Raw genomic sequence first — 14,867 nt, 5'->3', positions numbered from 1 at the left:
TTTTTAGGCTGAAGTGAAATAATTATAACAAAAGCTAATCAAAATAAAAAAAAGTTAAAGGGAAACTCTAAATAAGAACTTGTTTCAATCTAATATATGACACAGAGTTACATTTACATACTACCTTTACATTTGTCTAACATTTTTCACAATTTTTTTAATGACCTTTTCAAGTTAGTCTACTGGTAGCCCAAATTGAGGGAAAAAAATTTCCCAGATGATTGGATATCTCTCGCCTACCCTATCCCAGATAGCAAGTTGCTTCCCAAGTATCTGAGACAGAAGAGTACGACTTTTTCTTCCTTATTTGAAAAACAAATTCAACAAAAATGCTTAATTGGCAGGATAACATATTTTAAAAGGTTTTTCAAACAATCATTCTATACAGTATTTCATATTCCTTTTAGTTTACCAGAGCCATGTAATGATAAGTATTCTGTTCACCCCACATTAATCAATTCACTTAAATGGGATCAAACTTTTTTTTTTTTTTTGAGACGCCCAGCCCAAGATCTAACATTTTATATGCACCCATCAGTCATATAAAACCAAAGTACAGGCTGGGTGCAGTGGCTCACACCTGTAATTCCAGCACTTTGGAAGACCGAGGTAGGAGGATCACCTGAGATCAGGAGTTAGAGACCAGCCTGGCCAACATGGCAAAACCCTGTCTCTACTGAAAATACAAAAATTAGCCGTGCATGGTGGTGCATGCCTGAAACCCCAGCTACTTGGGAGGCTTAGGCAGGAGAATTGCTTGAACCTGGGAGGCGGAGGTTGCAGTGAGCTGAGATTGCGCCACTGCACTCCAGCCTGTGCGACAGAGCCAGACTCCATCTCAAAAAAATTTTAAAAATAAAATAAAATAAAACCAAAGTACAGATTCCTAGAAATAATTCCTCAGAAACTGGAGGATACCTTACTGCAATACCTTTAACAACTTGAAATACAAATAAATATTCTAGAAAATGCATAAATCAGTAAAAAGACACTAAAAAATGATAGCATATAGCTAAATAATCTGATTGAAAATGAAATGATCTGAGTATCTCAGGATAAATTTGATGCATAGTAGGAATGTTTTCCAATTTATTCTTTCCTTCCTTTGGTCTCAATGTCCCAGCTTTTTAAAAAATTTAATTGTTGCTTTAAAATGTTTATCTCCTATATTTTCTTTTTGTTTAATGCCTGAAGAAAAATTGAAAATTCACATCAGAACTGACTAACCCCTACAGAGACAAGAAAGTTTTATTCTGAAAAAAATGTTTAGGAATTTTCTCTATGTAGTCTTTCACTGGTCTCAAGAGTATTGATACAAATTCTCTATAAATAAGCTCAAAACTGTCTCTCGCATGTAAATGAAACTGATAAAAGCTATACATTCTGCAGAATGGCAGAGTACTTTGCTCTGCTATTAAGAAAATATTACCCACCATCACATGCATTAAAAGTCTAGACTCTTTAAAATTATAAACTGCTTTCAGACACTGCAGATAGAAAACTTGGTACACTTTTACTCTTTTTAAAAAGCAAAGTTCTGTTTTAACAGACTTAAAATAATTCTCTTTTTAAAAATCACACCTCATTTGAGATCTTTTGTGGGACATTTTATTCAGAACACCTGTTATTCTCCTTTTATTAAAACTTACTTTTCCAACCTCAACATGTGGCAATAAAACTAAGAAATTAGCCTTAAGCAAATTCTTAAGCTTCACGGCAATGATTTTTCCAGTTACATCAACTATATTTTCAGTTTCACACTTTTGTATTGTTGCCAAAGCTGTGGGGATGACTTGAAAAACACACAGGAACAAAAGAATAATGTTAATTTAAAATAAAAGGAGAAGAGAGGCGGGGCGCGGCGGCTCACGCTTGTAATTCCAGCACTTTGGGAGGCCAAGGCGGGCGGATCATGAGGTCAGGAGATAGAGACCACAGTGAAACCCCGTCTCTACTAAAAATACAAAAAATTAGCCGAGCGTGGTGGCGGGCGCCTGTAGTCCCAGCTACTCAGAGAGGCTGAGACAGGAGAATGGCGTGAGCCCGGGAGGCGGAGCTTGCAGTGAGCCGAGATCGCACCACTGCACTCCAGCCTGGGCACAGAGCGAGACTCCGTCTGAAAAAAAAAAAAAAAGAAAAGAAGAAGAGAAAACCTAACTGCAATCTGTTTACTAGCAATTTGGGGTTCTTACACATCCTTTCAGGTTCCTGTGTTCCACACAAAAAAAGACACTCCTGTATTACCCGCCTCTAAGAAATAGTATCGTTTCTGAAAACTGCCTAAAGCTACTATTTTCTTTTTTGGAAAGCAGACTTTCACAATATACTGAAAGAAATTTACAAACCTCTGAATGTTCATCTCTCTCATCTATAAGTCTTTTTAGATGCAATGCCATATTTTTCAAGAGTGGTTCTATGTCCTCCTGTGACATATCAGTCACTTCCATCCACTGCAGGTCAAACACATTTTCCTGATTATGAGTTACCTTTAGAAAAGTAACCGAAATAAACAACCAAAAAAGTGGTTAATACTTAAAAATCTATTCCACTATAGTACAATATTAGCTCAAGTATTATATAACCCATATAAAATATGAAAAGCCTGTATGATGTTACAAGGAGAACATTTGAAATTAATGATGAAAACACTACAAATAAAAATTATTTTTAACTAAATATAATCCTTAAATGAATTAATATTCATTTTCTAGTCAACAAAAATAAAATACTAATATTTAACTCAAGGCATTCTTAAAGGAAAGTAATGTTGATATATCCTGACAACTTCTTTAACAAAATCAACTGAATTTTGTAGATAAGACTTTTAATTTATTGTACTTGAATTCAAGAGCAAAAAGTTTTTAATCTTGTAGGATATATGTTATTGCATTGTTGTTATTGAATATCTAGGTCTTTATAGATTCTGAAGATGACACTGTCACAGAAGGTTAGGAGAAAGGATTACCAATATAAAGATTTTTAAAAGAATGGAAAAGTTATATAAGTGCCTTCCATTTCTCACTATAATTCTAATAATTTGCTTTAACTTTCATAATAGCAAAAATAATTACACTTCCAAGGATGGTGGCAAATTCCATAACTTGCAATACTTAGCATTTATTCAGAATAAAATAAAACCATATAACTAGCGTAAAGCAAATATGTCTCTATAATGGGAGACTACCAATAAAACTACATCTTGTAAAGTACTAATATGCTTATGGTTGATAATAATGTTACTGATAAGAAATCTGGGCTTTACAAATGCTAAATAAGAGAAAAGATTACCTATGGAACACAAAAATCTTCTAAATAAAGAATATTTTAAATACTACCAATTTTCACCATTTTAAAATTTTCTTTTCCCTTTTCTAATCAACATGTAAAATTTAACATACTCTAATTCTAAAGTGTCTTTATAAGATTAAAAGCCCAAGAATAGACAGATACAGAAATAGCTTTTAAAATGAATCTTAACAAATTTTAATTTCAATTATTTGACACTGCACAATATGCCCTAGACTTAAGTTTTTATATGAATGCTACAAATCATTAATGGGTTTATAATTCAAGTAGTATCTTTAATAAAAATTATGCTGTCTATTTATTCAAAAGAAAATCATTAGAATGACAATACTAAGCTTGTCATCTTACCTCACTATCGCTTTGAATTACAAGCAGTGTTCCACTTTCTGCTGTTTCCATTTACTGCTTTGTAATCTATTCTAACAAAGACATATACCTCATTCCTCAAATAACACTTTCTGCCCATGTCACTATAGAATAAAGGCAACAGTATATTTATAGTTAACACTGTGCCATGTGTAAGGAACTATCTCTAAAGACAAGACAATTTGTATAAAAGCAGGCTCCATATCTATGTGATCTTGATTTGTTCTTGTGTATACTATGACTTTTTAACACTTTCTGCCTATGTCACTATAGAATAAGGGCAACAGTATATTTGTAGTTAACACTGTGCCAAACTTAAGGAACTATCTCTAAAGAGAAGACAATTTGTATAAAAGCAGGGTTCATCTATATTTGATCTTGATTTGTTCTTGCTTATTATATTACTTTTAGGTATTTTAGGAGATAGACAAATAAGTACACCACAAGCTTCATAAATAGCACATAAAATTGTATATATTACCTCTTGAATATGTGCGGCAACTGCTGCTTTTGTATCAAAATCTAAACCTTGAATTCTTTCAATAAATTCTTCTTTTTTCTGACACTAAAATAAATGAATAAAATAGTTATTCATACTTTATAGGGTATGGTCCTTAAAATGTTGTATATAACTAAAATTTATGAGGTTTGCTATATTTTGAAAAGTATAGTAAGAGTTTTGTTTTGCATTTAAATTGTCTAACATACTTACCTAATAAACAACAACTTAGAAATAATTATTTTAAAAAGCAAGGCACTGAAAATCCATACTATTTTTATGCTGGAAAGTTCTAAAGTGGGAAACCATTACACAACCCATCTGAGGTTAGCACAATATTATTATGCTAACTTTACACACAGAGAAGTAAAGAATCAAGAACTTGTTTCAGTGAGGATAAGTTACTTGCCAAAAAACACAGTGAGTCAGTGGCAGAATTCGGAATACAGCCAAAATGCTCAGTCAGTCCCTGACTATCACCAAACAACACGGCCTTTCTTCTTGGAAAAAAAATTTAAGCAATTTTTACTTCAAGCTTACAATTCATTCTCACATCTTCATTCTATCAATCTTAATAAAAGAAACCCACTTTTGTGGCCCAGTTCAACATTTATAATGTAATCTAATAAATATTTGATTTGTTTCTAACATAGCAAAGTTACCGGGGCAAAACTTTAAAATATATATACGAGTACACATGTAACCAAATGGAATAAAGGGGGTAATTCTTTATTGTGTAACTTTTAGAAAGCTTTATATAAATTACAAATATTAAAATGCAAAACAATCTTTTTCTTTCCAGTCAGCATTAACAATTTAACATGCATTTTAATCTCTGCCTTCACTTACATCTCTAATGCTGCAAACCAACTGCTAGTATCACTGTATTCTTACCGCTAACAAATGAGAAGTGCCTACAAAATAGACAGCACTGCCTTGTCTCACTTAGATGCATCTCCTGGACCAATTACTGAACTACTAGTGAGGACAATATAGTCACAAAATTTAAAACTAGCTCTTTGATCATGAAACTTACAAGGCTCTGATTTATGCTTTACATGTTTATTTTATCAAATTGTAATGCTCTATTTTCTACTACTATACAATTTAAACACATTTCCATCAATGCAGAAAGTTCTGTATCTTGCAAACACAGAATTATTAGGATAATAAAATGGTTAAAACTAAATTACCAGAAATGTATAATTCCTAGTTGTGATTAGGAAGTCAGAGTTTTGAGTGGATGGAATACAAATTAGTGGGTTTAAACACAAGAATTTTTGTCTAGCAAACAATACTTGACAGGCCTTGTAAGAACAATTAAGAATTATGTTCTAATAATAAATTCGTAGCATATATAAAATAATTAACATTTCAGGTATAGTAACATCAATTTTAAAATTTAACACTACCAAAATTGCTGACCTATGCAGTTTCTGAGCCTAGCAGAACACAAAACAGCATAATTATTATCAAAGGTATTGACTATGACTCACCAGAGTCCCTTAATTCAACTGCCATATCTTTCTCTGCCTTCAGTTTAGACTAAATAGATACACTTCCCTTTTCTAAGCCAGAGCCACTTGTATTTTACTTGTATTATCTTTAGGAACTCATCCATCAATGAAAATTTTTCCTTTACCCTTGTAACACACACAATTTCTACTAAATCTCACACCTTAATTTAACTCTTAAAGTTAAGCATTCTCAAAATGTTTTATAAACAGGTTAGGCTTCCCTAAAGATACAGAATAAATTTCATAGGCTTTTGAAGGATAGAAAAGAGAAAGACTGTCAAGATGGAAAAAAGAATAAAAGATTCCAACTTTGAAGCTGAATAATCAGATCAAATTTCTGTATCAGAGCTGCCCAATAAATATGGTGATCATTAGGTATATGCATATATGCAGCTATTGAGTACCTGATATGTAGCTAGTGCAACTGAGAAACTGAAATTTTAATTTAATTGTAATTAATTTTAATTCAAATAGCCACATGCGGCTAGTGGCTACTGTATTGAATAGCCCAGGTCTACAGCGTGAGAAAGTCTGGTGTTAAAAACAGATATATAGCTTAATACCAGCTGTGAAGACTAAATAATATCAGCAAACTGTTTTTTCCAATTAAAATTAAGCTCTCTTATCTTTATGTAAAGTTCTTAAACTATCATGGACACTAAAATTAATTGTTTAACTCTGAGTTAAACAATTGTATTATAGTAACTGATTACTAAGCCAGTAGATTACCATGATATTCTAAGAATATGGTACGGAGGCCAGGCGTAGTGGCTCATGCCTGTAATCCCAACACTTTGGGAGGCCAAGACAGCTGGATCACCTAAGGTCAGGAGTTCAAGACCAGCCTGGTCAACATGGTGAAACCCTGTCTCTACTAAAAATACAAAGAATTAGCCAGGCGTGGCGGCAGGCGCCTGTAATCCCAGCTACTTGGGAGGCTAAGGCAGAAGAATTGCTTGAACCCAGGAGGCGGAGGTTGCAGTGAGCCGAGATCGCACCACTACACTCCAGCCTGGGCAACAGAGTAAGACTCTCTCTCTCTCTCACACACACACACACACACACACACACACGCGCGCGCGCACACACACACACACAAGAATATGATGTGGAAACTGGGACATGGCAAAAAAGCAAAAAAGTGATTAGGGTGGGAGGTGGGTGGGAGAGAGAAATGCATAAACCCTAAAGTTGTACATCTTCTACCAGAGAACTTAAGCCCTTAATACATTATTCCTCAAATTCCTCATATTTTCAATACATGCTCTATGATCTTAAAGAAATAAGACAGGTTTATGTGGAAAAACTATACTAAAATAGAGGAAATGGCACCCAAAACAAGATATTGAACAAGAAAATAATAAAACAAGGAGCACATTACAGTGTTTTCAATAAGAAAACTGATAATATAGGTGTAAACAAATCATAGTTCTACCAAAGAGCAATAAGCAGGGCTTCGAACAGACATTTGTACACTCATGTTCATAGCAACATTGTTTACAAAGGCCAAAAAACGGAGGCAACTCAAGTGTTCAATGATGAATGGATAAACAAAATTTGGTATATATAAACAATGGAATATTATTCAGCCTTAATAAGGAAGGAAACTGAGACATGCTATAGCATGAAAAAACCTTAAAGACATTACGCTACGTGAAATAAGCCCATCAAAAGGACAAATACCGTATGATTCCCTTTGTATGAGGTACCTAGAGCAATCGAATTCACAGAGACATAAAGTAAAATGGTGGTTACCGAGGGCTGGTAACAAAGGGAGTCATTATTTAATGGGTACAGAGTTTTAGTTGCGGAAGATGAGAAAAGTTCTTCAGATGGATGGTGGTAATGGTTATACAACAATGTGAATGTACAGCAATCAGAGTACCACTGAACTATGTATTTCAAAAATTGTTAAAATTGTAAATTTCCAATTACGTATTTGAAAACAACACTCGTATCAACAAAAGTCTCCCTCTTTGAGCTATATTTGTATTTTTAAATATTCTCAGAAAAACAAATGCCTTGCTAGAAATTGTTTTATTTCCTTTTTTTTTTTTCTTAAAGAGACTGGGCCTTGCTACGTTACCAGGCTGGAGCACAGTGGTTATTCACAGGCATGATCATAGCATACGGCTGCCCTGAACTCCTGGCCTCAAGTGATCCTCCCAAGTAGCTGAGACTAAAGACGCATCACTGAACCAAGCAGAAATTTGTTTTATTTCCTTAAAAAGTGATATGATAAAGTTCTAAAATGCTAACTTTTAAGATGCTTTACAGATCAGTGATAAGAAAACAACAGATTGTAGCCGTCAAACTGAACAAGTTCAAAACTGGTTTTCAGAATCAAATACTAATGTTAGATTCCCTCTGAGGTACATAAAAGGGTCAAATTTTTAATTCTAACCACACTTGACACTCAGTTACTTTCGGCACTACCCAACCTGGCCAAAGTCCAAAATAAGTAATATTTCTGGATACTAAGTAGCCTGCACTGATAGGTTTTAAGTTCTGCTAAAAAGGGTGAATTTCACATAGTCTTAGAACAAAGAAATTTCCAAACAAAACACTGCAAAAATTTTTCTTCTGCATAGGATGGTTTCACCTAGAACTCTCTCAACTACTTCAGGGCTAGGATGAAGAGTCACAGATGTGTGAAAATTCTAGGTGATGCTCAGAACTGGTTCAGAAGACTTGCGTTACCCATTGAAAAAGATTCTGGAGGAACCTGACTGAGTTGGACAGTCAATAACAAAAATACCCAAGCCCTGGCCTTGGACGGTTTTCTTCATATTTAAAGTTATTTCTGTGGCTTTTACTTAAATATAATCAAGGATTAAAAGTTGTAATTTATTTTGTCAGGTAAGATCTTTGGATGGTGGTTAACTTTACCGTTTTTGAATGCTGCTTCCTCTTAAGAAATTCATTTTTTTTCTTCAAAAGAAGAAAATATTTTTCAATTTCCCAATGCTTATTTCTCTCTCCCCCCTCCCTTCTTTAACTTAATTTTTTTTTCTTTTCTTTCTTTTTTCTTTTTTTTGTACAGATAGAGTCTCCTTATGTTGCCCAGGTTGCTCTCAAACTCCTGGGCTCAAGCAATCCTCCCCCCTCGACCTCCCATAGTGCTGGGATTACAGGCATGACCCACTGCACCCAGCCCTATTTCTTTCCATTCATATAGTATCTCTTGAAACCTGTGGTCCACTGATTTCCTAAACTCTGGTACCATATCAGCAAATTTTACCTTGCTATATCTACTTACAAATAACAATTGTAACAGATAAAATTGATTGACCTAGATGTGGGAAAACATGCTATTTACATATTGTACTAATCATCAGAATTTTAATCTGTCCAACTACAAGATGAACAAAATTTCTGTAATAGAGGGGACATTTTACAAAGTATTCCAACAATACTTGTTGGCTGATTGGTTTACTCAATAGCTTCTCGTCCAGAAGCACAGTCTGGCTATTAAGTATCAACAAAGACTTCTAACTGTTTATACGGTCATGGTGAAGGCTGACAGATTTTGGTCACACACTTTATATTATTATTAGCAGTGACTCCAAAACACCTACAGAATAATTTTTTTTTTTTTTTTTTTTTTTTAGATGGAGTCTTGCTCTGTCACCCAGGCTAGAGTTCAGTGGCACGATCTTGGCTCACTGCAACCTCCGCCTCCCGGGTTCAAGCAATTCTCCTGCTTCAGCCTCCCAAGTAGCTGGGACTACAGGTGCCCGCTACCACATCTGGCTAATTTTTGTATTTTTAGTAGAGACAGGGTTTTGCCATGTCAGTCAGGCTGGTCTGGAAGTCCTGACCTCAGGTGATCCACTGTTCCAGCCTCCCAATTGCTGGGATTACAGGTGTGAACTACCGCGTCTGGCCTGAAATCTGAACTCTATCTTAAAGTGGCAAACCCAATCCTTCATAACTCAATTCATGTAAACTCTCCAGTCTAATATCTTGCCATTCATCCCCATAAATCCTACATTTCAACCACATTTTTTTTTTTTTTTTTTTGAGATGAAGTCTTGCTCTGTCGCCCAGGCTGGAGTGCAGTGAAGCCACCTCGGCTCATTGCGACCTCCATCTCCCATGTTCAAACAACTCTCCTGTCTCAGCCTCCTGTGTAGCTGGGACTACAAGCACAAGCCACTATGCCCGGCTAATTTTTTGTATTTTTCTTTTAGCAGAGACAACGTTTCACCACGTAGCCAGACTGGTCTTGAATGCCTCATTTCAAGTGATCCACCCACCACCACCCCTGGTCCAACCACACTTTATGTTCCCTGAATAGGCTGTTGCTCTCATTTCAAATATTACCTTGTCAGAGGGCTTTCCTAATACTACAAGTAAACTTAAGAAAATACTTCTTCTATGCACCAATGTATATTACATTATGGTAATTATTACCTCAAATTCGTACTGTTTACTCTGTCTTCTCTAAAATTCAATCTCTTTGAGCTTTACATCTTTTTTCTAAAATCCCTGTCTCTGTCCTTTACTATAGCACCCATAAGCATTAAAAAAAAAAAAAAAAAAAAAAAAAAAAAAAAATTTAGGTCACTAACATTTTTAAAATACAGAATGATAACATTTTTCAAAATTGGATCTTTCCTCCTTTCTTGGTAGGTAAGTCATGCTGGCACCAAAATAGATCCAAGTCTTAAGGGCTCTCAAGTAAAAACATAATTCTGCTATGACTACATGGACATCAAATATATAAAAAGATGGGTCTCCAAGTTTCTTGACAAGCTGATATCACATCAAAGACCAAGGTCTGACACCCTTTCCATCTCCTCATTTCTAAAAAAACCTTGAATGATGTTAACATAGGTTAGAATGACAGTCTCCTTGAGGCTTTGCTTTGTTTTCTACAGTTGATAAAACTTATTCTCTTTTAATATGAAAAAAATTAGGCCGGGCACGATGGCTCAAGCCTGTAATCCCAGCACATTGGGAGGCTGAGGCGGGTGGATCACCTGAGGTCAGGAGTTCGAGGACCAGCCTGGCCAACATGGTAAAACCCTGTCTCTACTAAAAATAAAAAATTAGCCAGGTGTGGTGGTGCACGCCTGTAATCCCAGCTACTAGGGAGGCTGAGGCAGGATAACCACTTGAACCCGGGAGGCAGAGGTTGTAGTGAGCCAAGATAATACCATTGTACAAAAAGAATGAAACGCCATCTCAAAAAAAAAAAAAAAAAAAAAAAGAATTAACTTGAGTATAATTAGTTTTTCTTTATTTTCAGATAAATTTACCCTTTGGGGCCAGGCAGGGTGGCTCATGCCTGTAATCCCAGGACTTTGGGAGGCCGAGGCAGGAAGATCACTTGAGGACAAGAGTTTGAGACGAGCCTGGGCAACACAGTGAGACCCTATTTCTTTAAAAAAAAAAATTAGCCAGGCATGACAGCACATGTCTGTAGTTCCAGCTGCTTGGGAGCCTGAAACGGGAAGATCATTTGACCCCTGGAGGTCAAGGCTGCAGTGAGAGTCATGATCATGTTACTACACTCCTGCCTGAGTGACAGAGTGAGACCCTGTCTCAAAAAAAGGTCCTTGGTTCTGTTCCATTCCTACTGTCAATTTTAGTAATCAGCAATAACGACCAAGCAGTAACCAGCAATAAAAACCATATTTATGCCATTGCTATGTAATCTAAATTTACACAACATTCACCAACACAGGGTATTTTTTAAAGCAAATATAGTACATAAAGGCTGTAAATAAGAGTTGTACTTCTGACTCAAAATCTGATGACCAAATTAGAAGACTACAAACACCATATTCAACTTAATGTTTAATCAGTTGTGAAGTAAACACCTGTACATTACACAGCATGAAATTTTAATAACATACATTATGTAAGATTATTGCTTCCAAGCAGTCAGCTCTAAAAGCCAACACTCTCTGGGACATATAATTTCTGTTGTACGTATGTAAAAAAAATTACTAGTAATCATATTATTTGTTTATAAATAATCTCATTTCACAAAGAAGACAGTTTAGAATGACACTATAATAATTCATCCAAAAAATGGCTGAAATGAAAAACTAACATAGTATAATAGAATTTTGAAGTCCAGAGCAGAGTTGACTCTCAGTTCTTTGGCCTACTAGCAATATGACCTAAATTTAAACTTACAGTAACCATCCTGGTTTGCCTGGGACAGTCCCAGTTTACACATGCCATTCCACTGTAATTACTACATGTATTTAAAACAGAAATGGGATTTCATTATGTTGCCCAAACTGGTCTCAAACTCCTGGCCTCAAGTGATCCTCCCATTTTAGCCTCTCAAAGTGCTGGGATTACAGGCGTGAGCCACCATGCCTAGCCCACTATAATTATTAACAGTACCTTCTTTGATTTTCGCAAGTGTCCCAATTTGGATAATAACTTAAATATTACCCTACCCGATCTCCTGACCTGAAAGAAGATATTATGAGAAAATATATATAAGGGATAATAGCTGATCAAAAGCAGGCATTCTATAAATCATAGCTATTATTATAGTCATTGATCAAAGAGCAATATAATAATAACTAAGATTCCTAAAACACTTTTCATAAATTCTGCCTCCTTTTTACCTTATTTTTTCTTTTAAATAAATTCTGCCTCCTCCCTTCCCTTCTCTTTTCCCTTCCCTTCTCCTAAAATATACACAAGTACAACAAATCACAAGGATGTTTTGGGAGAGATTTTTAAGGGCACCTCTGGAAAAAAAACCTCAAAAATTTAGGGACACTATAAGCTTCAGAATAAGGAAAAGAGTAATTAAATATTTTAAATGATATGACTATGATAATGTAACTAAATTCTAAAATAAAGTAAGTGTTTTTCTTCAACATAATCTCCTTAGGAGGTTATATAGTTATTGAAAATTTTCTAAGATGGACTTTGAAAACCAATGGTCCATCCTTAAGTCTTTCAGAAATGAGAGCCTGATAAAAATACATAAAGAGGTTGTTAAAATGAAAATATGAAAAAATATTTTAACTTACCTGAACTGCACAACCCAATAAAAGTAAAAGCAGTTTTTTAACTTCTTCTGTGCCTTGTTCTAAAATAGAAACAATTATTAAGGACAACATTTTGCTACATTTTCAACTCTATTTGGAGAATCATTTCTAGAGGTAATTATGCACAGTAACTTGACTGAAGGATTCAGTGTAAGCATATATAGTGGAGAATTCAAAATAGCAGCTCTGTGTATGTACAAGGCGGTAACAGCAGAAGAAATGGGCAAGAATATCAATTTTGAAGGGCTAATGGATAAAGAGGTTTCAAGGCTCTGTGCAACAAGTATGCTAACCATGAATTTACTCCTTTTCCATAAATGATTGTACTATCCCAGCCTGAAAAATCAAGAACCTACCAAATCAGGTTGATATAGGGACATGCCACAAAGGCAGCCAAAATGACTCCTAATAGGTCTGGCTCCTCCTAGGCCTATTAGTGTTTTCTTACTTAAAACACAGATCTTATGATTCATCTCCTTATAAAATTTAAATGGTTTTCCACTGTGCACGCTCATGAAGACCAGAATCTTAAATGTCTGTTATAGTGAGGCTGTTAAATGTATATAACAAGCCAGGTAAAAGTTAACAATCTATAACAGAAATGGAGAGAATATTCCCTGTCCAACAGCATTCAATTAAGATTTTCTTAAAATATTCAACTGGAAAAAAATTACTTCTTTGGGCCAGATTTTCACCACCGGGCCAACTGTCTATGAAAAAGTCCAAATCTTCTTATCAGACATTTCCTTCTACTCTCCGTGAAACAACCTACTTTCTAGCTATGCTGAGCCATTAATCACCATTCCTCCCAAATATGCATATATACACACTCCTCTGCCTTAATACTACTCCCTCTATCCCTCTATCTGTCCTCCTTCCCCAACCTCCTCATCCCCCTAGTGAACTACTTGCTAATCAGAATCCTAGGCATGGTTCTTATCATCTCTGTGTAGTCTTCCCTGACCCAATCATCAATGGTCCCCAACTCTCACTTATATGTCAACTTTAAGAATAATTAATGGCTCCATATTTTATATGCCAGAACATTTGGTACATATTTCTACTTCATACCAATTATTACATGATTTCTCCATAATCTGTGTATCCTTTACCAAACCATAAGAGCTTCTAGAACATAGACCATTTATTTCCACTCCTGGTCCCTATAACTTGGTAGGTACTTACCAAAGGTAAGTTTTTTCATTTTTAAATTTATATAATCAAACATCCCATTGGATCTCTAAAAACTATCTAAGCTGCTAATTCACCACATCTAATTAATAGTTTCCTCTATAAAAATAGCTATTTGATTTTAGTTTTTATTTTGGTTTTGTTTGTTTTGACTGAGGGGGGTATGGGCTGAAGAAATACACTAATTTGGATAACATGTAGACTGTAAGGATAAGCCCATTGTTGAAACTGTTAGGTAGCTGCTAATTTCCCCAACTGTTCAAAAATTACAATTCTAAAATATCACATTTAAAATGTGATAAAGGGCAGAACATTTTGAAGAAAAAATCTGAATGATCTAAAACTGCCTCTCATCTTTCCATTCAGACTAAGTTTAATATAAATTAAAACATATCAGACCGGGCGTGGTGGCTCACGCCTGTAATCCCAGCACTTCGGGAGGCCAAGGCGGGCAGATCACCTGAGGTCAGGAGTTCGAGACCAGCCTGGCCAACATGGTAAAACCCTGTCTCTACTAAAAATACAGAAATTAGCGTGGTGGCCACGCCTGTAATTCCAGCTACTCAGGAGGCCAAGGCAGGAGAATCGCTTGAACCCAGGAGGTTGAGGTTGCAGTGAGCCGAGATTGTGCCATTGCACTCTAGCCTGGGCAACAAGAGCGAAACTGCATCTCAAAATAAATAAATAAACAAACAAACAAACAAAAAATCAATCAGTAAAACTTAAGATTCAAACAATTTTGGCAATGGTAGATAATAGATATATGAATAGAAACCTGGAAATTATTTCAAAATCATTTCTTTTCTAAGGTAGTATCTTTTAAGTTTGTAACTACATCATCTTCTATACTTCTTTATAACAAGACACTAAAAATCATCACAGAAAAGTATCTGTTTGGTATAGTAGAAAAAATACTGAACTTAATGTAAAATTTATGTCTGGTCTTACCTATAACTTACA

The 14,867-nt window shown here is 35.2% G+C and overlaps 1 protein-coding gene across 18 annotated transcripts in view; it reads right to left on the bottom strand.

The window, feature by feature from the left end:
• Positions 1 to 14,867, bottom strand: part of CCDC88A (coiled-coil domain containing 88A) — a 130,668-nt gene that overhangs the window by 73,875 nt on the left and 41,926 nt on the right. For all 18 annotated transcript variants that reach the window (XM_005575836.5, XM_005575837.5, XM_005575841.5 and 15 more), the window contains exons 5-7: positions 12,699 to 12,757; positions 4,154 to 4,237; positions 2,346 to 2,486 (exon numbers count right to left, since the gene is read on the bottom strand). In XM_005575836.5, the coding sequence (XP_005575893.1) occupies positions 2,346 to 2,486; positions 4,154 to 4,237; positions 12,699 to 12,757 (284 nt within the window). The remainder of the gene's footprint in view (positions 1 to 2,345; positions 2,487 to 4,153; positions 4,238 to 12,698; positions 12,758 to 14,867) is intronic.

Source organism: Macaca fascicularis, chromosome 13 (assembly GCF_037993035.2).
Source record: "Macaca fascicularis isolate 582-1 chromosome 13, T2T-MFA8v1.1".
Classification (NCBI taxonomy): domain Eukaryota; kingdom Metazoa; phylum Chordata; class Mammalia; order Primates; family Cercopithecidae; genus Macaca; species Macaca fascicularis.
The sequence above is the reverse complement of the archived record's forward strand: the minus strand, read 5'-3'. Positions and strand labels throughout refer to the sequence as shown.